This window comes from Gymnogyps californianus, chromosome 4 (genome assembly GCF_018139145.2).
Source record: "Gymnogyps californianus isolate 813 chromosome 4, ASM1813914v2, whole genome shotgun sequence".
Lineage (NCBI taxonomy): Eukaryota > Metazoa > Chordata > Aves > Accipitriformes > Cathartidae > Gymnogyps > Gymnogyps californianus.
In genome coordinates this window covers 22,794,905-22,820,175 of record NC_059474.1, presented here as the reverse complement: position 1 = coordinate 22,820,175, position 25,271 = coordinate 22,794,905, and the positions used below count along the sequence as shown (strand labels likewise).

Genomic DNA, 25,271 nt, shown 5'->3' with positions numbered 1-25,271 from the left:
CATTTTTCTCAGCAAAATCTGAAGGACTCAAGACTGCTTTGCCTAATTCCTCTCCCCCACGCTGTCTTGTGTCCCCGGGTAGTACAAAGATTTTCAAATACTAAGACTATATCTGGATTTCCAGAAATTCAGTCCTGAGGTATAAATTTTTTTCTTTGTTTATCTAGCACATCATCAGGGTTGTTCATTTTTCTTCAGTAAACCACAAATACTTCCTTGATTTAAATACTGAAAATTCAATCTTGTTCACACTCATCTCCCAGTTACTAATTGAAGCAATCATCTAATCAAATTTCAGTCCTTTCAAAGATGGAACAAAGCAGAAAACGGTGAGTTTTTTCATCCTATTCATACTCCTAAATTAGATGGTATTTGATCCTGTTTCTCCACTTATGTTCATTTCTGCTTACCAAACCATTCTCACATACCATTTGTTTTTCTGGTTTGGATTCTTGACTCTGTTTGATATCTCTGCAAATGCATCCAAAATGTAATCTGAATCTCTTGTTTTCAGGGTTTTTTAAAACAATTTATCATGTTCTTTTTCATTTTTTTCAAAAATAGCTTTGCTTTCAAGGTCCACTTAGTTCTGCAGTAACCCTGCCCCCTGGGAATCAATTTCTTAACATGAGAGTAAAGAGAGTTCATGTATTTTGTGATCCAACATCCCTTAGAGTTGGAGTTTCATTTCATAAATAATTCACTTACGAGCACATACATTCATTTTACATGATTCCTCAATGTGGCCAGGGTGCTGCGTAGTCTGCACTGTATCCACCTACAAAAAATACAAAAATATATGTCTGCTTACCGGGATGTGAGTAGGGTTTGGCTAACCTAATTCTGTATCACGGATCTTATAAGTGAGCAAAACGATTCTTCTTCTCTCCCTTAGGTCCAAACATACTCCATAAAATAACTATTTGGCAGTGAAAACAGTTAGAATAGTGTTACATATTGTTTAAGAAAAAGAAGGAATTAAGTGAACTATGTCCAGGAACAGGATGGTTTTAAATCATAGAGAAATTGTAGTGATTTATATGATGTTCTTCCTTTTCTTACCTATAGTTACTGCAGACAAAGTAAAAAATAATATAAATGTTTCAGGTATCAGTAACAAGCATAACTTTTCTCCATGAAGTGAAGGGATAAATAGTTCAGTAAGTCACTAATAATATCAGATAGTTGAAAGAAGCAAAGAATAGGAATTTTATAAGAAAACAGGCAACTCTTCTTCTCCCTCATCCATCTCCCCCCCCGCCCCCCAAAAAAAAGAGTGAGAGAGACAGATTTGGAGGGCAACATAAAATATACAATGACAATTCTGTGAACATCTAAGTTATTCAAAATGCCAGGTATCAACTATTATGCTACAAGGTGGATATAAAGAAAATGGAGAACTAGGGGAAAACATACTTCCTTTGAATCACTTTGATCAATACGTTTATGAAGGAAACGAGACACTAAAGAGACATGCATGTCTACTGATAAACAGTGAAGGTTTCTGTCCAATATATTCTTCAAAAACAGCTCTTAAAATATCACTCAGGAACGAGTCATCTACACAAAAAAACATTAACCCATTATGTGTTAGTTACATAATATGTTTGGTTGGCATTCACCAGACAGTCTTTTCAGCTTTTCCAGTATTTTTGTATTATTAATAATTTATATTTATTTCACATCACTCACTACTAAGTCCTTATTTTCCAACATTTTAATGAATCACTTCTTCTAATCTATTACACATATGCAAAGTTAAAACCAAATTACACAAGTGTAGGATAGCAATGTCAAGTATCTCTACAAAGCAGCTTTTGCTCTATGAACATAATCCATAAAAGACTCCCAAATGTCCTCAAATAAGTAACGTCTGTTCCTCAATCTAAATATGATCTTCTTACAAGAAGCCATCTGGGACAAGCAAGCAAAACATTCTGCTTTGGTTGCAGAAGAAATATATTTACACCTCAGTAAAATTCTTCATCGTCATCAATCCAGTTTTATAAGCAAATCTCTTTGTTCAGTTTCCACAGTTTATCTTGAATACGTGGCAAAAATGCTAAACTGGCCAAAAAAAATTTATAGAAATATAGGTAATGCACCTATCTATCTATCTATCTTGATCGGTCTATCTCTCTACCTATCATTTAAGTACATTGAGTACCTCAAAGTTGCTAACTTCAACAGTTATTCAAATTCATATAAAAAATAAATTTTGCTAACTTTAAGGAGAATGCATTCACTGGAAAAGTAGACTTGTCCAGTATGCAATCAACAGGGATCTGCTAACATGTATTTTAAATATCTTTCTCCAAGATACAAACACAATTGTGAGCATTCGGTGCATTCATAAGATATTTTCTGAGGTCAAAAATGTTCATAAATGTAACAGATTTTTTCTATAATTAGAGCTCTCTTCTATGACAGATACTCATGCTATTTTTTTCAGTTAACAAATCAAATCATCAATCAATGCAAGAGAAAAGCTAAACCAGGCAAAAACAATTACCTGACACATACTAGACAAAGTGTTGAACCTTTTTATCAAAAATGCAATATATGATACCCTCACAAATTCAAATAATCATGGCGATCTCAGTGTGTGTGTCTATATTACCTGCTGAGGCAGTATAAAAAGGGAAGGATGACAGTGCAATTTGTTGTGCCTCTCTACATTGCATCTTAACAAGCAACAAGGTTTGTACCACTTGCCAATCTTAGGCATACACTAGGCAGGCATAGAGAGCAAACTGATGGAGGACCTTGCATCTGCATTGCAAGTGCTATGCACTACATGACACCCTGAAGACAATGCTGGAAGGACGACAATGCTTCAAAAGGATCAGTGGTGCACTAAAATATGTACAGTAGGACTCCAAATATAGACTCAAGTCAAATTCATACCCAAAAAACCCCTTCCTGTGCTCAGTATCATTAATGTAGATGCATCCATACATAATGACTGATGGGAAAAATTAGAAAATTATCTTTTCTCCTTCTCTAAATTTCTGTGAAATGAGCTGCTGTTCGCCTCTCTTTTCTGCAGCAGTTAAAGAATCTTGCTAATCTCCAGGAAATTGATATTACTGTCTTGTTCCTCCTACCATCTCCCAGCATGAAAATGCACATACACCAAATAGTTAAATGAAGAATTGAGAGTCACTACCTCAGCTTTCATGAGCAAGGTGCTTGCAGTTCTCCACTAATCCAGTCCATAATACTGAAATACAGGCCTGGAAGTTTCTTATTACATACTGAGTCCGGTTTCTGTTTATCTTAGGCATAATCTCACATATTTCCTTGATAGGTTGCAATTTTCTTGCATGAATATTTCAATGGGAAATCTGTTCCAGAATTTTAGTGCTGCAGTATAGAAAAATTATTGTAATAACAACCCCAAATTTATTCATGGGTATTTTTGTCTGTTTCTTCTTTTTCCTTAACTTAAATATTCTTTGCCATTGGGAAGGGAACTTTTAGTATTATTGATATGTATTTGCTATTATATGTAATTATTTTTCATTAAATAAGTGAGAAACCACACTTTAACAGACTATAGATGATCACAGCCACAACATATTGCTACAAACTCAGAGTGATTAACTTCTGCAATCACCTTTTTATTGTTGATTTTTTTTTTGCCTCTCATCTCACTTTATTCTTAGCACTAAATCTGTGTCTGTAAACACGTTATGATGGCAGTATACATTATACATTGATCTGATTGATGTGTGTGTATTACTAAAAATTTGTGACATTACAAGTTTCTGCAACATTCAACATGTCTTAAACGGAACTGAAAGGCACAACATGCTAATTTTGCCCACTACAGCAAATGCCAGATAAAAATATATCTCCATAGATTTCCTGTTACATTTCACAAGATGCTTCTAACCTATTTTTAAACTTCTTTTACACACACAACTTCATTTTCAGCTTGTGAAAGAAATCAAAATAGGATATGGGGAACTATAGGAAGTGTATTGAATATATTTCCTTAGAATATACATGTTGAATAAGGCATACTAATTCTCATATTCTTAAAGAAACAAAGAAAAATGAATCAGTAAATAAAATATCCAATATCTTTATGTTGTACCATTTGTACAATATTTGTGGATCATTAAAGGCCATATATAGGGTAAAAAAGATAGGCAAATTGAAACTGATGAAAAGTTTGTCTGAATAAGAAATGAATGAAGACTGCTACATATGATCACAGAGATGCATAGATTTTAGCCATCAGAATTTCTGTAATAGATATGGTCTAATTTAATATAAGAAAACCTATTAATAATCCTGATGATGAAAGTTTAAAAAAAAAAAAGTTAAAGAAATCAACTTAAAATGGTAACACATCTAGATTTAGTACACAATTTAACATGACTGTATTCTCATTTAACCTTACTTAAATTCAATTTGCCATATTCTTAACTACTTTGCATCAGCTGGGTCTAGTTTTGCAACTTCATTGTGGCTACTGTTGACTCCTGCATGTTGGGTAACAGGTAAATCAAGTCCATCAAAACTAAGCTTTCTACTTCATACCAAAAACAGAAAAATAAACAAATTATCATTTTTAACCCATCATTACAAGCATAAAATTGATAAAATAAACATGTATCATTCATTATCTTTACAAACTTTCTGGTTTATTCATTTCCTGCTCACACTATGCCTGTGAATGAATTTTGAACATTTAGGCATCTGTCGAATACCACTTCCTACTATTAGGATATTAGTATTATGTTCTGTTCATAGTCACACTTTGCAGTAATATAGTGACGTACTGACCACTCTTCATGTTAAGCACTAGAGGATTGCTGGCTCACAAAGATAGTGGTTAGAGATGGAAAGACTGTGTCCATGCCATTGCCCTGAATTTAATTCATTCATCCCCACAAACTAAAGAATTTACACCTTAGAATTCAAAAAATCACATATACTTAACTGTTAATCAGTTCTTTCTAAAAAAAACTCAAAAAGTTGTAAATTAATCATAAACATATACCTTCTACTAGTAGTAGGTAGGAATGAAAACCAAAATAATAACATTTAACTCTCTCGTCCCCTCTCACACAAGCACTGTAATAATGAAAATGTTGCATATTTAATGCTATTTACTACAATGCCTTGCAATTCCTGAAGCACAGAACTGTCTTCATTACAATCCAGTATAGTGATATTATTGTTCTATTTTCAATACATATGCACTGACTTATTTCAGGTAGACAGTGTTCGGAAATATAACTTGCTAATACCTTTTGAAGGCACGGAGTGGAATAACATAGGATTAATCTACCTAAAAAGTCTCAATAATGCAAACTTCCATATGGTTTGCATATTACTTCTGTAATACATCTATTAAAATTCTGTCACCTTACCCTACTGAACTAATGCATTAAGACGCACTGTAATAATAAGAATGTTACCTATATAAGTTATTTATTACAATCTTAAGCCAGCAACACTCTGGACTTCCTTTAAAACTGAATAATACTGCCATGTCAAAAAAAAAAAAGACACACAGAACAGCAAGTACCAATATCCTTAGATGCCTCTGATGCTGCAAACCTCACTCTGAGAGGTTTGTGCTGCTCTTTAAACAGCTTACAGAACATAGCTTGATCTTGGTGTAGATAATGCTACTAATAGTTTAATACATCATTAAGAAACTGAGGCATGAAAAGCCTGGCCCACGTTTTGTTGTTGTTGCTTCTTTTCTTTTTTCCTTTTCTTAGGAGTACAGGAACATACTGGAAGGAAAATATCTGTACAATTCTTTTTCTAAACTGATGAAATTCCATCTCAAAACTAGTAAGATATTTTTACATTACCTCATACCTCCAGAGGGTTGAAATTTTTTTTTCAGTTTCTAGACTAAACATATAGTGGTATGTTAATTGCTATTGTATCAACATTGTTCTTTAAAACTTTTTGCTGGTATTTATTCCCAATATATTTATGAAGAGCAATCAAATCTCCTCTCACCACTTATTTTTAAGGCTCTGAGGTACATGTAGCAGTGGCTTAAAACCAGATGGCAGGAATAGTTACCACCCTCATCCACCTGCTCCACCCTTCTGATGGGCATTAAAGCCTTCAGGGCAGGGTTATACGATATACTTCTGAATGAGCTCATGTACTATTGCAGTCTTCAGTTGGGTGTATTAAAGTAAAAGAATTCCAGTTTTGGTTTACCCTAATATACCAGGCAGTGGTTCACAAAGTGATTCAAAGGAGGTTCAAGTATTCATGCCTTGAGGATAGTAACAGCTTCTGCCATCCAATTTTAGCCTGCCACAGCATGTCTCTCAGAGCCTTAAGTCTGAATAAGCAAAGCCCTTTTAGTCATCTCTTGCACAGTTAACTCTACATTCCATGGTTATTAAACAGCTCTTTCTGAATCTCTAAATGTAAGCTTAATTCTTCCTGAAAATGGTTGACCAGAATAAGACAATGAATTTTCTGATGAAGCCTCATGAATGACTCCTTGAATGACATGAAAATGTCCATTTCTCTCACAGCAGCACACAACTTGATGCAGCCTTATGTTGCAGAAACAAATTTGCCTGTGTCACACTGGTGCTCGTAATAACTCTGCCTAATTCATTAAATTCTCCTCTTTTTCTCCTGCTTCCATTTCATGATTTCCTAACTGAATTTACAACTTGTCTTGTTCTTGCTATTGTATTTTGAGTTGTTAAGTTTTATTTTAATTGCTACAGTCTAAAAAGTTTTCTAGTCCTTCATCTAGTACAGTCTACTCCTCACCCAAACTCACGACGTTTATCATATTTGTTTCATAATCAAGTTTCATTATTACATTTGCACTCTGTGCATGAAGGTTAAAATATAAAGCAAAATCAGTCTTAAGACTGATGCTTGACTTGAGCGAGTGACTTTCCCTCTATTTATAATGCTTGCCATTGGAACAACACCAATTGTCATCTCATTTTAGTGAATTTCTTACATATTTTGTAATTCCTGTAGTAATCCCCATCTTCCTCGGGTGCACAAATAATTTCCCAGGCGGCACAGTATCAACTGCTTGCTGAAGTCCAAAGAGAGAGATTACTAAATTTTCTTTATCTAGGAAATTGGTTATCTTTTCAAAGGAAGGTATCAGATTGGTTTGTATGAACCCCTTTCAGTAAAGCCATTTTCAATTTCCATTTTATCCCATCTTCCTTCTTCCTTTATGTCAGCAACTCAATTTTTTTCATATAAATTCTGCTTTACTGTTTGATAAAAAAGGAGGTCACACTTTTAGACCTTTATCCCTTCTTTTCCATCTTCCCCACTACTTAAATATAAATATTGTATTTGCTATTCTCCAACAAACAGCACCAGTTTTGCCCTGACAGATTTATTTACGAGAAGACTTGGGATGCTTTGTTCTATATCACTCAGAATTCTGTGATGACGCTTATCTGTTCCTCCTTGACTTACATACATCAGACTCCAAGTTTTGCTTTTATCTCAGACACTTCCAGCTTTTGCCTCCCACGTACAACATTATCACCTTTGTTTAAAACTAAGGCAAAGTTTTAATTTCATTTCTGCGTCGCATCTACATTATCTTTCACCTCTAAGTGTAATAATTGTCCTGCTTCTCTCTTGCTGTTGTTTTGTTGATATAGCTTAATAAAGTTTTCTTTTAATCATCCCCTTAATGTCTATCTCAATTGACGTTTGTCAGCCCTTTATCCCTATACTGACCACACCCCTATAATGTACCTCTCTTTGACCATCTGACTTCCCTTCTCCTCCCTTTTCTCATTCCTTGTAATTTTCCTGATCATGTAATCTATTCCATAAAAAAAAAAAAAAAAGTTCTCTCATGCTTGTACGTAGAATTAACACCTGTGCATCTGAGCCTCTGAGAAGGTATTTGAGATATTGTATGTCAGAGACGTGTACGAAAAGTATTTCCTTGTCACCTTCTCCACCTTCCTCCTCCCTGTTAGTGGCACTACAATCATTGCCTGTACCTACTACTGAAGGCCAATGCTGAAGAGAATAAGCCATATAGATTGAACAGGCAATGTACTTTTCCAAGTCCCAGAATTAATCTGCCTAAAGGCAAAATGTCTGTGTTGTCTGCTAGTGATCCTTTGTCACTTCAGACATAGCATTACACTTGTTTATAATTTCTCCAGCCATCATACAGTACTTGCCAAGACAGAAAGAAAATAAAGATTGCCAGGACTTCAGTGTCTAATGTATACAAAAGCTGAGGTGAATGACAAATATGTATTTTTTTAAATGCAATTTTATATTTTAAAGGCATTAATAACTGTTTTATTTTAAAAGGGACTTTTTTAATCATTGCTTAATTTATAATCTGCATGGAATGGTATCTGTCAATTAAATTTGTTGCTTACTAAGGTCTTCATTTGCACATACAAGGCCAAAGAGTACTTCTAGAGAAATGTTTTTGAGACAGAAGCATTATTCATGGAATTCAGTGCTTTATAGACATACTTAAAACAGACTGCTATGATGTGGCAGAAATAGCAAGCTGATACATTTATCGCTTACTTTGCAATGTGAAGTATTACTTTTCATCTCATGGGCACAATAGTCTTCACAGGAATGCTTTACACTTCAGCCCTTTGGAGACACTGGGCCGGTAATCCCTGTTCAATATAGACCTTCCTACTATACCTGGGGTATAACCGGCTTCAGGGGCTGTTCTTGCCCCCTCACCCCATGCCTGCCCTTGCTTCAGAGGGGCAAGCAAGAGATTGACTAGTGAGAAGAATAAATGCAATAATGCTGCGTGGAGCATGGACTCTGTCAGAGAAGCAGGAGCCCTGTTCCCAGGTGGATAAAACTCCAGATGTCAGGCAGCAAAGAGGATTATGCCAAAGGCACAGTAGGGCTCTAAAGGTAGAGTCTCACAGAGTGGCCAAAACTAAAAGAAAAAGTTATGGAAAGAAGTGAGAGGAAAACATGTAAGGGGGGGCTGGGTTTAACTGCTTTATACAGGATCCTTAGGCAGGAAATGGCTAGGACAGACCTACCAGCCTTTATATTAAATTCCAAAGTACAGTTAGGTATCGCTCCTAGAAAACTCACTGATCATGGCAACACCCCACCTTGTAGGGATGTTGTAATAAAGAAGAAAAAAAAAATTAAGCAAGACTACTAAGAAAATGTGTCAGAAGACAAAGGTAAGCACTGCTATCAGTCTATCACTAATCTGAAAAGAAATATCAGAGTAGGGATGGCTGTATCTTTTCAATGGGCATAGGTTGAATCCACTATTTGAACAGATCACAGAAAGCATAGATGTAAAATACAGATTCATAAAATGACATTATTTAAAGATGAGTGTTGTTTAGTAGACAGAAACTGAAATTAGGTTTCCTGAATCCCTCTTCAGTGTACCTCCAAGTTGTAGTCAAAAGGTTTGTAAGATTTGTAAATTCTCGGTTACTCCATACATTCGTCTAAATACTCACTTAAGTTATGTTATGGAAGCATTGTAATGATGACCTAAGTTTATAAAGAATACAGTGATCCTTAAATACCATGTTATATGTATGCGAAATACTATGGAAATCATTATACCGACAGTGTAAACCTGTTTGTATTGTCAACTGTTCACTTTTTCTTAAAATTAAGTTCAAAACAAGAGGGTTTTTTGTATGTATGTCTTCCGTTTCAAAGGAAATATAAATTCCATGCTTCTAAATAAGTTGCAACTTTTGAAGTCCTTTATCAATGAGCGGTATGGTTTTTCCTAACAAATACAAGCTTATTTCATAGTCTGTCTTATGAGCATAGTGTGGTAGATTGGTTTAATTAGTCTGTCAAATTATCATAAGGATTTTACATTCTGCAAATAATTGCTTTTTGTTCTCTCTTCACTTTTTGTTAATGGAAACAGAGAAAGTTGTTTTTATCTTTAATATATGATGTAGAATAAAGAAAAAAAAGAAAGAAAAATGAGCAGTTAATGAAGTGACCTTCAATTTCATGGTCATCCTTTTACATTAAACCTAAAATGACCAAAATTAAGCTAGATTTGGCAGTAGTTATATATGTGACATTTTCATGTGTCCAAATCAGACTATCGTACTAACAGTACACATCTGAAAGTAGCTGAACAGTAGAATGCAATGAAAGTTGCATTCAAATATTTGTGACATCAGTTAAATTACCTCACATTAGATTGCACTCTAGTGATCCAAACATAGCATATTTTACATGCTTACAGATTTTAGGTGACTACTAATCCTTTTGCTCATATATTCCTCACCACAAATTAATTTATGTACAGAATTGGTACATGGGAATATGGAATTAACACTATATGCTGTTTTGGTTTAGGGGTTTGGGTTGGTTTTGGTTTGGGGTTGGTTTTTTTTCTCCTTCTTGATCAAAAATAAAAAGCACCTTTTTCCAGTGAAATAGCAAAATGCTTATTTTAGGACCCACAATCAGTCTTAAGTGTGTCTGCAATTCTTTCATATTAAATTACATCTAATATGCAGCGTGTACATATTGTGAAGACTTCCTCTATCAAGGTAAATTACAAAAGCATAGTCCAGTTTATTTTTACACAGCTGCCCCTACTCAGCACATTACCAGTTGTAGTACTCATTAGTAAGACAGGTTAGAACTGCTACCCTGTATCTTGGGCGGAGGAGGGTGTGGACTAAAAAATATTTTTCTGAGTAAGTTTCTGGAGACACATGTACACCAGTGAAACTATGATTAGCCTGGCTGGCAAGCACCAGCCAAGGTTGATAGGTGACAATTCTAGATATTTATTTCAAATAGCAGGATGCCTCAGAAATTAGGAACAGGTGCATACTTCATGTATATTATAATTGATTTTCTGCATCACAGTATAACATTTTATAAATGAAAGGCTTCTCTCTTTCTTCAAATAGCAAGAGTACTGAGCTGATTTCATCTTAAAATTTGCATAACCTTTTTCCTGATACCTGTTCAGTAGTTATTTCTTCTAGTTTGAGTTCTCCTTCTGTAACCAGGATGCCCACAAACAGAGAACTTCGCAGAGAAATTTCTAAATTATTTTGAAAGACATCTTTCTGTAGTTAGCTATCATGTACTGGTGTACTGAAATGCTGAAAAACAGCCAGCATGTGTTACAAGAAAAAAAGGAAAGCCCAACTATCGTTTTTTCCCATTCTTCTATCTGCAACAGATATGGAAATACTGGCTCTGTAAACTAGATAGGAACTTGCTAGAAATACAAAAACCACTTAGTCATTGTGCAGTTATTCCAGGACTCTTAGTATTTCCGCTCAGGAGGTGACAATTTATTCTTCTTTCCCTGCGAGAAGTACAGCAGCAGAACCCTACTTAAAGATGTCTATTCACAAAATATTCAGAAAAATTGTATAACTACTGAGCAGAGTTAGAAGAAGCTACTTTAACAGTTAAGGTTTTTCAGTTACAGGTTTCTTCATTATTTTCAAAGCTGTGAGATGGCTTAGCTTCTTCAAGAAAATGAGAGACCTTTGGAGTCCTTCTTAAAGCTTTCATGTTGTGTATCAGGGAGAAAAAAAATTGAGTGGTTACTCTCCAGCTTCTGGCTTTCCTAGAAACAAACAAATACATGGTTTAGGCCCATGAAAAAAACCTTTGCTTTGCAGGAAGGAAAATACTTAAGCCCTCTTTGTGTATCAGGCAGGAACTTGAGAAATCCAAGGCTGTAGACTTTTTGCTTGGGCCTGCTAAATTTAAAATAATGCAAATTCATCTCAGGATATTGCAAAGAGGACTAAGAGGAAGGAAAATATCTATGACAGGTTTTAGTATGATAGAGTAGTTAAGCTCTTTTTTGGACCAGACTACCAAGTAAGACTGATTCATTGTGGAACACAAGGAAAATAGCAGCAAGAGGAACCCTGGCATCTCCTTGTCGGTATCTGCACAGACCGTGGGTACCACACCAGGGTAGCTTTTACTTTGTGGAAGGTGGGGTCCACTCCCAACAGAACTTTGTAAATATCAGTAAAGTTTTTCTGTGTATTATTTCTCTTCTGTGTTAAATGTGAAGGGAACACATGCTAGTGCCAAGTCTGGTGCCACATCAAAATGCAGCAGGAGAGAACTATACACTGGACATATACTGCACTGTTACTGGGATTAAAAGGAACTTTATCGTGAACAATTATATCCGCTCAAGTAGGAAAAGCCATGTTCAATAAACTCTTCCCCCTTTCCTCCTTTTAAGGTTGGTCTTTTTAAAAAATGTCTTTGAGGACGCTTGTTGACATTCAAGAAGATAGAAACAAGCAGGTCAGGTCACCTTCCTGATTCTTGACGCACAGAAGTGTAGCAGGAACCCATGAAACTGAGAGGGAGTAAAGTAAAAGTCACTGAAATAAGCCATATTTCAATTTTCCTCACTACTTTTTATGTCTGCTAGTATCAGGCAGGAGAAAACTGCATTCTTTGTAACAGTAGCCAGGTCTTGGAGCAAAGACGTGCAGTCATACATTAAACATGGTTACAAAATACATTCTAAAAAAAATCTATGGCTTACATTAGAGGGTTTCAACCACGTAAATAAGTGGCAAGGAACTATTACCACCCTGCTAGAGATGGATGTCATGTCAAAAATCTGGCACAGTTATCTCATTATTTATTTTAAAACAAACAAAGTATTACAAAATGTTTAGAAAACCTGATCTGACCAAAATATTTTCCTGATTCTATTCCTAAAATATAATTTGTGTTACTGAAATTAATTTGAACACAAAACATTCTAATTTCTGAACAACAACATAATTCTGAAGAATATAATATTTCATTTTAGTCTCATCTTACTAGATTTTACTTAGGTTCTCACTATGTAACTATGTTTCATGAAAGCCTGTTATGATTCAAAACTGTTTAGAGATAACAATTAAACCAGAAGAATTATGCTCCTCACAGTGTGTTTTACATTTACTAAGTCAGTGTTCTCCCTTATGCTTTTAAGGAGAGAGGAGGGAAGAAAAAAAAAAGAAACTAAAAAGGTAGTGCATCTTCAAGGAGTGCAGACATTTTAGATATACTTGATTTACTCAATTTGTTTTAAGTTGAAGAGTAAAAAGGAATCTTTGACAAAACTGTCATCTTTAAAATATGGTGATATTTCATTTTCCCCCTTCTGCACTATTTAGATTGCCTGGAACTGAAATACTTCCAGGGGCCACTGTGTCCAATTTTTCAGAGCTGTCACTTCCTAGCAAATCTGCTTAAGCAAAATACTTACGTTGTTAGAAAACAGAGCAAACGTATAATATAAAATGCCTTCTATACTCCTTTGTAGGACAACTGGTATTCAAGCACACAAAACAGCAAGAACATGTACAAATCTGGAAGTTGAGTTCTATAGACTCTTTTAAATCCATAAATCTGGTACTCCCACAATTAGCTTCCAAAGGTGGCTAGAATTAGCTCACTTTTTTTGACTTCTTAGAAGATTTTTTATGCACAATAATTATAATCAACATAATACAATCAAACAATAATCAAAATGCTATTTCCAAAGAAACCACTCCAGGCCATTAAAACTAAAGAGAACACTTCACCTGAAGGACAGTAAAACAGAAGATGATAATTTTTAACCCTCTCTAGTCCACATGCTCTTTTGGTCAGCATTTGATGCCTGCAAGGTAACACAAAATGGCTACATTTTGGTAAAAAACCCAAACACTACATGAAATGTAAACAAACCCTGTATGCTGAAATGAACTACACTGACAAAAGTTAAGATCTTTACCTAGGATACAGATTACACTTTGCAGAAAGAAAAAAAAGTATAAAATATAATGTTCCTTTTAAGAGCGAATTTTAAATTCTGGACATCAAGAATTTTTACAGATGACAAACTGTAGAACAGTTTTGGTTGTTACAGGTCAATAAGTATTCTTTTTTATTTCCTGAAATTTTTCTCAGATTTTCTGATTTTATTAATTTAATTTCTGCACGATTATACGAAAATCTTAATAATCTTTGAAGTTTACACATGAGGAATTATGTAAGACTACAGTTACTTCCACTGCTTTAGAAAACCTGTCATGTTACAGGAAAGTCAGTGCTTCTCACTGTGTACAATTCAAATCCCAATACTCCGATGGCCCGTTAACACCAAATATGTCACCCTTTAACATCGCAGAATCAATACACTGGAATGTCATGGTACCCTGATGGCCACAAAGCCTCTGTATACATTTATTAGACAAAGATTTTATATTACTTCAGAGAAGAAATGTGTCAAGTTAAAATCAATTTCAAGTTTCTTACCAAGAAGGAAATAGTCCTAGGCAAATAAAAGATTTTTTTCAAGTTCCACTCAGTCAAACATAAGAACTAAACAAAGAAGGTCAGATTCATTTAGACATCCTCTTCTGAACAAGGACACTTGCATGTGCACACTGTTATAAATTCTACCCCTCATTTTCAAGGTTGATTTTTTTTTTTGACAGCTCTTTCCTACCCAGATCATCACCTCCCCGGGCCTTGCTGAGATCTCCTTTCAGGAAAGGATAAGAAAAATACAAATATAACCTAATATAAATATTCTAGTATAATAAAAAAATAATATCCCAAAGCCTAGGTACAAAAAGCTCTTCTAAAGGTTACTTCATCCATTTTCTTACAAGATCATTTAAGTATTGGGACTATTAAAGGAAGACCAGACAATTTCCTACACTTTAAAAATGCTTCTGTAGCACACTCCAAAGAACTTGAGAGAAAGTTATTGACCTTTCTGACAACACTGGGAATTTGCAGATGACACAAAACCATTAGTATTTTCTCACAATTAATTCTTCAAAATATTTTTAGAATCCAAGACAAGAGGCAGTGTTGATTTGCCTTCCATCCTAGTGGAGATGGATAAGCAACCAATCCTGGCCAATCCAAGATTCTTTGGCTGTTTAACAGAAAAAGCATTTTTTAAAAAACTCTCCCTGAGCTGAAGTGCAGCTGACAGAATAAAGAATACCCTCTTTCTTTAATCTCTGGATTTCAACACTATGTCCATTTGACTTTTTTTTTTTTTCTTTTTCTTCTTTTCCTTTTATTTCCCAGAATCCTGCATATCTCCAAGACCTTGTCAAGAAGAACATAGTACAGGCCTCAGTACACAAAATTTAACATTTGAGCTTTACAACTCTACTAATTCTTAGAGAACTGAATAAGGTGATGTTACACAAAAATATTTGCTGCCTGCAAGAGAACTAGTCCATGAACAATTTTGCTAAATATTGAACCAATATTGTCAGATCTAGCCCAGAGAGAAACAGAACAAAAATAAGTATTTCTGTAGAGAGTAAGAAATTTCTAAACCTATATAGGCTTGATTACTTTCTAGACCAATAGGAAAGTTCCCTGTTACTGTCTTCATGGTATTTGTAATCATAAAAACCAAAAATGAATATGAATTTCATGGATCAACCTTTATATTTTCTCTACACAGGTTCAGATTTCAATTTGTAACCGATACACAATTCTGGACAAAAAATCTTTTTTTTTTTTTCTGAGTGCTATTTAAACTATTTGATGCTATCATTTCTTGTGTGACACCAAACATGCTATTTTCCAAGCCACTATCCTCTATACCCTGCCATTTCTAAAGTATCTTTACACACCTTCCCTACAAAGCTCAACATTGCTTAGAAAGAAACAATGCATGTATTGATCTGGAGCTGAATTTTCTAGCAATATACAGCACGTGTTGTGTCTCATCATAAAAATTTTAAAAAGTATTTTGCTAAATTATTCTCACTCTGCTCATACAAATAGTCCTACTGAATTAAATGGAAGTACTGATGCTGTAATTCCTACCATATTGCCAAAAGCTAAACAATGTGGTTTAGCAGCTTATGACCTAGACTTCCAAAAGTCTTTCACAAGCCTGTATTAGACATTTCCAAAGGAATAGTGAACTAGATCACATACAGGTTGGCATCAATTCAAAATCATGACACAACATTCACTGAAATCATGTAAGAAACATGTAACTTAGAGTTGTCACACGAGTTATCAAACTAACCACCTAGCACATTAATGACAGGTCTAGTTTGCTATTTTAGTTTCTGTGTCCCTAAGGAGCTTTCTACATGTGGGATTACATATATAGGAAATTATACAGAAGAGATGTTAGTTTCTTCTCAAAAATAAAGTGATACCTTTAACAGTGAAAATAAAGAAGCAAGTTACTGTATTCAAAAGAAGAAAAAGATATTTACTTTTAACAGTAAACAAAAGTAAAAGATACTTTACTTTTAACATACAAAGAAATATGTTTCCATTAAGGTACAGTAACTATATAAATTCATAAAATAAATGCTTACAAATCCATATGAAGATTAGTTATTCTCTCAGTTAAATCGTAAATGGACAGCATAGATTAACATCTATAAATAATTCATAAGCCAAAATTCAGAATGGATTCTTATGAGTTTAAGTTTTGTATTAATTCACTACAACATCTTTCAGTATACAGCAAACTACTGCTCTATAAATGTAATTCAATACCTTTCACGAATATGACTCTTCAAATTACTAAAATACGTGGTAGAATAAAGTTATCAGTATTGAAGTTGCAATAACCACTTGCAGAGAAAAAAATTACATGTAAAACCTTTAACATGACCTATGTTTTTAAGGTAGCAGCACAGACAGTATTTCTCACAGATAGCAGCTAACGCCACATTTTTTTTTCCAAAAATGTAAACTAAAATATGTAGCATCTCATGATATTTTTCTTTATACTGACATTAAATACTGTGATAGAATGATTTTGTGGAAGTCTGTCAACACAACTGCTGATACTCCTATCTAACATAACCTAAATTGAGGGGTTTATCAACAGGACTTCCCATTAATATATTAGTGAATGTCAATAAACAAACCTGGCTCAAAAGAGGCAATGTTGCCACTTTGCTGTGTGAAATCAATGCATTCCATCTCAGAAGCTGTTTCCATACATGTGCTGTTCTCCTTTTCTCTCGATCAATGACATCCAGAACAAATAAAGATTAAAAAAAAACCCATACAAACAACAAAAAAAAGAAATGAATGCTGTTTCTGCATGCTGTAATAAAAACTGAAACTTTCAAGCCATCTTGCCAATTTCCTTCCAAATAATGGGTTTTAGTTGTAACTCTAGTTGTGTAAATTGCATGCTGTGGGAAAAAAAAGAGAAGAAAAAAGAAAAGAAAAAAAGGAGAGGGGAGAGGAGAGGAGAGGAGAGGAGAGGAGAGGAGAGGAGAGGAGAGGAGAGGAGAGGAGAGGAGAGAAAAAAGGAAAAAGGAAGAAGAAAGAAGAGAAGAGAAGAGAAGAGAAGAGAAGAGAAGAGAAGAGAAGAGAAGAGAAGAGAAGAGAAGAGAAGAGAAGAGAAGAGAAGAGAAGAGAAGAGAAGAGAAGAGAAGAGGACAAGACCAGGAAGACTCCTGAGAATATGAATATCCACATGTTTTGCCTCTTGTGAAGCATTCAGCACACAAGATTTTCATTATTGCTACTTTCCCTGGATGCTTTAATATTTTCTATGACGTCTCTTACCAACTCACGAGTGTCTCTTAGCAGACGTTGCTGTGCTTAGTTCTAAGTCTCAGGAGAGCTAGGGTATTTTTGCCAATTAGAAATAAGCAAGTTGTTTAATTAACACACCTTTTTCATTAACGGTTTAACCCAAAGCTGACAAAGAGTTTTTGTTGCAAACCATGAACAAAGAAAGGAGTACTAATTAAACATCCTGAAGTTTCTAAAAGGATAGTTTCTTTCAGCACTCAAGGGATTGTTTGAACTCCTCAGAGGACCTCCAGAGCCTTCCAAGAGCACTTGTATTTTCTTATAGCTGTCCCACTCACTTAGGAAAAAAAAAAAAAAAACCCAACAAAATCAAAGTCTAAAGATTTGGGACACTTTTTGATGTTTTAGAGTTAAGTTTGCATAAAGATAGATGTGCAAAGTCTTTGGATCAGATTAAAATACAACAGATTTTGACTTCACAGTAACACAAATCTATACTCAAGCCTGGAAAACTGTTAGACGTTACATGGGAGCTAAATTGATGCAGAGGAGAAGAGGAAAGGTGATTCCCTGCACTAGGCACTAAGTACCTATCAGAAGGATAAACAGAGAGGTCTGCCACAAACTTCTTACTTCCTACATTCTTTCAGACTTTTTGTGTGCATTTTATCATGTGTACATGATGTGTGTATTTTCTTAAAATCAATTGGCGAAGCTAAGAATTAACAGGCAAGGGTTTCTAACTGGATGTGAGTTTGAACTGAGGGCTTCGATGCAAGACAACAAGTAGTTTTCCTGAAGACAGCTAGCAGTGATCTTTGCTTCAGCTGTCCACCCTACTGGTCCCTCACAGATCTCTACTCCCACACTTGGAAAAGCAAGACTGTTTTTGAGGCAGCTGCTGACAGCTGCAGTTTACAGCCTGGTATAGTATGGCAGAAGAGCACCTATTCTTTAATATTTGGGCTTCAACTTGCACTGATCCAATAGCTGCTGCATAAGCAATGACACTGCCCAGGGGTGACAAAGGGATACATAGACATGGGTAGTAAGTGTCATAAAGTTAGATATTCACACCCATGAATCAGACCTCTAAGGTGGAGTGGGTATAAAGCAACAGTAAACATCACTACAGTTGTTTGCAGGAAGCAGAAGCAGTATTACACTATTTTAGTCTCCCTTATACCAAAGTGTACTTAACCACTTCTAAATTTGATGGAGTCCAACAGAACAACAACAGAAGAAAACAAGACCAGACTTTGGAAATCTGTTAGAGCCAAGGCTCAAAATACCAGCCTTCCAGACTTCCTTCACCTATCTTCCATCCTATCTTAGTAGTGTAATATTTCCTTAATCTTTTCTATAGATTTATATATTTATTTCCATAGTAACCGGAAAAATAAGAAAACTCTTTTTTTTCTTCTGTATTTTATAAGATCAAACCTATGTACTTGCTTGTTCAGAACATTTATTCCGTTTCAGATGCTAAATTCAAGATTTTTGTCATAATGCCAAGGAATTATTTTTTAGATTCAGTCAGATCCGAAGTTCCACAGGTCTATCCATCATTACTTCACAACTAGCAACAGACCAAATCCTGTAAACTACTGTTATAGAGAAATGAGAATCAAATAAGTTTGCACCACAAAAATTGATCTACTCTGTTTATTCAGTAATGGATCAGAATTTAGTTTATGAAATAGATTTAAAAATATTTATTTTGTGAAGCTTGTTTATAAATACTTTATGAAATGTATGTAGAAATATTTATTCATTCTTTTATAGTGCTAGTATTTTGGAAAAACTGTTGATAATGTCAGTGATAGTGTTTCAGTTCAGTGTTTCTAGACACAAAAATTCTGCCACCTACTACTACATACCTTAGAAAAAAACTACGGAAACATGGTATTAAAAATACTGTCAACTACATTCAATCACGGAATGCCTAGAGATCCAAGTATACCAAAATCCACTGATCCAAAGATTTCACAGTTTCTTGTTTCATGATTCAGTGGAAAGGATATGAATGAACAAGCGAGAGAAGAACAAATAGAAGTGAATCAGGACAAGCTCTGGAACTCTAACAGGCAGCTGGGCTCTAGCCAGGAGTCTGCACTTGCCTCTTTTTCCTCCCTAAGGAACAGCTCCAGCATACTGAACTGCTTCTTCAACTAACAAAAAGAAGTAATTTTTACATCCCCAGCTTGAAAATTTAAACTAACCCCAGTTCCATAAGGCAAATTCCTTAAAATCTAATCCCTACTTCAGGCTGTGTTCCAAAATCCTTTTAAAAAAAATGTTGTAAAATACATCATATTATACAGAAAATATTCACTGTGAGGATTCCTTTAATAAAATCATCTGTAGATGGGATACACAGGCTGAGTGGTACAGCCCTCTGGAGTAAATATTTTGTCTTCCAACTCTGAATATTCTTCCTTTTCAATTCTCTCATCCTAACAATTAATATGGATCTGGTCTAGCCTGCAGGAGTTATCTTTAGAGGCACTAATCTCCCACTGCTCTTCACTGATTGTAGTGAGAATTGTCTTTATTCATCTGCCTGAAAAGCATGCTTTTAATGGTTTGGCATAATACAACTTTATTTCATAGACTATTTTTTGTGACTTGTAATTTTGTAATTTTAATTTTGTTTCTATTTCCTCAATTACCTGACTTCTGCTCTGAATTTTACTTTACACTCAAATGAAAAACCAGAAATCAGTAAATGATACCAACAAGGCTTTTTTTTTTTTTTTTTTTTTCAAAATAGCTTTTCTTCTGGTCTTTGAATGTTTTCTAGTGGTTGGCCATTTTAATTGAACTGCTCCCACTGATCTGCAAATATTACATTTTAATAAAAGCAGAGGGGTTGTGAAATCAAATGGAATAAAAATAAAAGTAATCAATCTAAGCACTCATATAAACATGAGAAACAAGGTGAAAAAAGTAAATAACTTTGAAAACTATCATTATGAAAAATATGAGGAAATCTTTGGGTATTTTCTCCTTAAGAAACAAAGTGGGCATTTTTCATGTTTCTCTGAACAAATCTTAGATATGTTATTTCAGTAGATAATGAACTACGAAACACAGAACCATAGCTGCATTTACGCAAAGGAATAACAAAAAAGTACAGAAACACATTTATACAGTAGTTTTGGTTTTGTATGTCAAACTAAAGCTGTTTTGCAAATCACATTTTATACATGGAACTCAAAAATGAAGTATATTTAATAAGAAATTTTTCTATTGTTGAACTTAAAAATCAAAGCCAGGTTTTGCCACAGGGGTTAATTTGTCTTTTTTTTTTCCAAATCTCTTCTCATTTTGAAAACTACTTTTCAAACACATGCACACGTGAATTAAGACCTTATTTTGGCAAAGGGTTCAACTGAAGCATATGAGCTGTACACTAAGATCCTGATCACATATGTAAACACCTACAAGACTGAGGTGTCAACACAGTATTGTTCTCTTATATCTTGAAACAGGTATTCCTTTCCCTTTGTTTCTATGGACAGCTTTGTTAAAGTCTCATCAGTCACATTTTTCTCCTGATGCCATTTCCTGCTTGAAAGAGTTGTAAAGAATAATAAAGGCTGACAATGGAATAAATGACAAAGCAAAAATGGTGTGGAAACAAAATAGCAAAACTCTTTCTTGTTCCCCTTTCCTCTATCAGTAAAAAACTGAAGAAATTGTAAATTCATTATGATCTCTCCCTGAAACCAACCAAAAGGTTTCAAAGGGCAGGAGAGGAAAAATAATAAATAAAATATTCTTTCTCCTCCAGAAACTACAACAGAGTGAGAAAGCTCATGGGCATAACCCATGAAAACAAAAAAATATTCATTCTTTGAGCTGTTCCATTACACCATGTCAAACTAAAAGGAAAGCCTTGCATTAACCGTGGTAATAGCAATGATGTGCCTACCTCCACAGCAAGAAGAAACTAGAATTTCTACAGCTGACTTACTCCAATCCTGCTTTCCTAACTTTAGGAAGAGCAACAATACAGATGGATTTAATTAGCAAGTCCAGACAACTGGATTCACAGCTGATACACAAACTGCACTATCAGCTATCGTCTACAGAGTTAGTATTTCAACAGTCAGAAGCACTCAAATTAACTCATACCAAAAAAAAGAGTTTGCAGCAGCAGGAAAGGGTATGACTGAACTAACAATGTAGAAAAAAATAGACTATAGCAGTAGCAAGTATTTTGGTCTGTAGGATCAGGCCAGTCTCTACAACAGCCAAACTTGGCACAAGTTCAGTTGTTCTCTGTCTCTGATTTACAGGCAGGTTTATGCTGCAGTGCCTGGTGTGACTGGATCATACAGGTAATTGAACCAGCTTAGTTCCAGTGTTAACCAACTGGTTAGCAGTGTGTGGTTGTGTGCAACTACAACACAGAACTCAGATATTTTTAAGGGGGTTTTTTGGCGGTTCATTCTGAATTCTGTGTTGCTATTACTACCTAAACCAACTTGTTATGTTGATATATCCCTATTTAGGGTATAATCAATGCCTTCAGTATCTCATAATTGTCTCTGTGTCTGGTAAGTATTTAGTGTGTTTTTAAACCACCATCTCTTAACTTTAATACACACATTTTTCAAAGAATGTTCAAATTTTCACTTCACTAGAAGTGAAAATGCGGAAATAAAAAACTGTCATTTGTTTCTAGGAGGTGTTTTGGTTTTGTTTTTCCAGGAGTTGCACTAGCTTTGTTTTAGTTAATGGTAATTATTTGTAACTAGGTTTGTCATTCAAAAACTATCTGAACTAAAGCAAGAATTGAAAGGATCTTAAGTGACTGAAGGAGGGTATAGGCTAGAGGTTGAATCTGACTTGCCCAGATCAAATGACAACAGTATTAGTGTTCTCCATGGTGTTGATGTTCAGTTAGTAGCTATCAACAGTTTGCTGGCAGGAAAAGGGGGAACTGCAAATGAGATGACATAGGAATATTTCTTGGGCTTGGCTCAATATTTCATTAGTCCTGAACAATGGAATACACTTGTGGAAACTGTGGATGACCCAACACAGGGAAAGGCTGTGAGCACCTGAGAAAACAAGATTTGAATTCAAATGATCTTGAGAAATCCACAGAATAAACTCAGTAGTAGACACTACAAAATGTAGCACTGAAAAAAAGGAAAAAATCAAGCACACAAGGACAAAACAAATAAATTACTTTATATGCTGCCTCACAGACAGGAGTCATTACAACGGAACAAAAATTATAGCAGAATGACAATTAAAAATGGGCCAAGATGTGCAGTAAACGTGTCAAACACCAGGAACACAGGAAAAGGAAAGTTGGTATGTAGGACACTGAGAAAATCGTTTTCTACTCAGAATTGGTAAGGCTTCAGTTATAATAATAAGCACAGCTCAGGCACTAGAATTTGCCTGCATGTATCAGTATCTGGTGCCTAACACACTGATAAATCAGAGAGAATCCAGAGGACAGCAACAATGAGAAGTCCATGAAACATAAACTAGCTTTTCTGATGCTAGCTTATTCAAAAATATCGAAGGACTAATAGCATTCCTCAAAATGTTATAAAAGGACAATGAAGAATTTTTTTCCTTGTACACTAGGGAGAGGTAAAGATGAAACTACCTTAGCCCTTGTTTCCACATTACCATTTCAACAGATCCGATTTAGGCATTTATTGCTGCCTTCAAATCACACTCACTGACTTCGCTTTTTGCCTCCTGCCTGCTGAACGCTTCCCATTTCTCTAATTCATTTCTCTCAGTCAAGTGTTTCTATGAAACTTTTTTTAATTTATTTTTAAGTACTTAAAGCGTATAAAAACAAGTGGAAGTGGCCTCCAGATGTGGAGAAGGCTTGAGCAGTTAGGGACAGAGGTGAAGGACTCTTAAACAGCACAAAGAATCACAGCAGCAGCAGCAAAGCTTTTAGGAAAAAAAAACCAAACAACACAATAGTTGTAAAATACTAGTACACTCTACTTAGGTAGGCAGTGAATGCTCCTTTTTGAAGGTTTTTAAGAATTTAGATGCAAGATATCTAACACTACACTTCTAATGCTACATTTTCATTCCTCCTGCAAGGTGTGTAGCCTTTGCTTGGACAAAAATACCTAACAAATAACATGCTGGGCAGCAACAAACTTTCCTCTGCCTGTCAGGCTCATTCTGAGTTTCTAATTCTGTGGTCAAGGCAATGTAGGAAAAGATTTGCAAGCAATATTCATTACCTTAGATTAAATTAATGAAAAAGTAGAGCTAAAACACTTAATGAAAAGGAGACATTTATGAGGGAAATCAAATGTAAAAAGCCAACATTCAGCATTTGCTTAATATTATCTGTTTCATTGGCCTCTTCCCCTTGCTCTTTTTAGGTAGTGTCAACGTAAACAGAATGGGTTTTTATGACTCCTCATTTGTGACTTCCTTTAAGTTATTGGGTTAATAGGCAAATCTCTCATAGGTAACAATTATAGCCTGAAGGAAAACAGCCCAACTACGTATTTTTTCTTTACTACCATTTTGATATAGATCTACATTTACTCTATCAGTCCTGTGATTTGCTGTTATGACCAATATAATCTTCAGCCAGCTATTTTGTTTGGAAATCTATTCCACAAATTTATCAACTGTTCATAACATGCCATTTAGGAACATGCAAAAAAAGCAGTTCTTTTCACATCCTTCCTCCAAGAAGCATAACTGGATTATTACTTTTACAATTAGATGACTCAAAAGAAATATGGATTGGCTTCCAAAAGCAGGCATTGCAGTCATCTATACACAAAGTCATTAACCTAATCTCAACACTTTCAGATTTCTCAGAACTATAAAAAAAAACCCAAACAGTGAACATTTAGCACGGTGCCCAGTTAAAATTAAATCCCTTATTTCCTTTCCTTTTTCTTCAAAAGACCAGTTTCTAAATCTAAATGCACTTTGAAATGCCTACCACAGGATCACAATTAAGCATGCTGTTCTAGGCTAAGGGGTTATAGTCCCCTGTTTTTACCAGCTGCTTCTCCCTACTCGTTCCTGTTGGAGGTAAGAAGCTCCTCACATCTGCCAGAAGAACCATATGTGCAATTACTTCTTAACTGAGTTCTGTCAAAATGGTTTCCTTTAAAAAAAAAAAAAAAAAAATCTGTTTAAGAAGTGTTTCAGTTAAACTGGAATTGCTTGTCTGAGTGTGTCCTAAATGCAATTTATCTTTAAAGTTCAGAGTTAGAAGCTTCTGTTTACAATGACAAACAATGATAATCAACTTATGCTTCCCAAATGGTTCCCCAAGCTCCTTTAATGTTTAGGGGCTAAAATAGGGAACATCTGAAGGTAAATAAATTGTTCCTTCTCTACTAGATCAAATATTCACATGTATTACAAAATATCATGCTGCCTCATACAGTTAGCTTCATCTAAGATTGTGGACAGCATCCTGACATATTAAGACATCATCATGCTGGCTATCCAGAACAGTGTATACCACGTTTTTAGTTTTTCTTTATCATAATTCTGTATGATTGTAACATATTTCTCTGTCTGACTGTAGGTTATACAGAAGCCTTCAGGAATTCTGTTATAAAAGATTCTATCACAAAGTTTGATATAATTTGACATTTGAGGTAACTTCAGAAATAACTATTTACAGATGTTATTCAGCATACCATAGCAATAACTAGCACTGTATAAATCAGAAAAAAATACACCGCGAGTGAATCCAAATGAAAAAAAAAAAAAGGTCT

General features: G+C 34.9%; 1 protein-coding gene across 1 annotated transcript in view; it reads right to left on the bottom strand.

Moving 5' to 3' along the window:
• PCDH7 (protocadherin 7) overlaps nucleotides 1-25,271 on the bottom strand; it is a 291,939-nt gene that overhangs the window by 237,383 nt on the left and 29,285 nt on the right. The window contains exon 2 of the mRNA XM_050895309.1: nucleotides 719-778. Coding sequence (XP_050751266.1) covers nucleotides 719-778 — 60 coding nt within the window. The remainder of the gene's footprint in view (nucleotides 1-718; nucleotides 779-25,271) is intronic.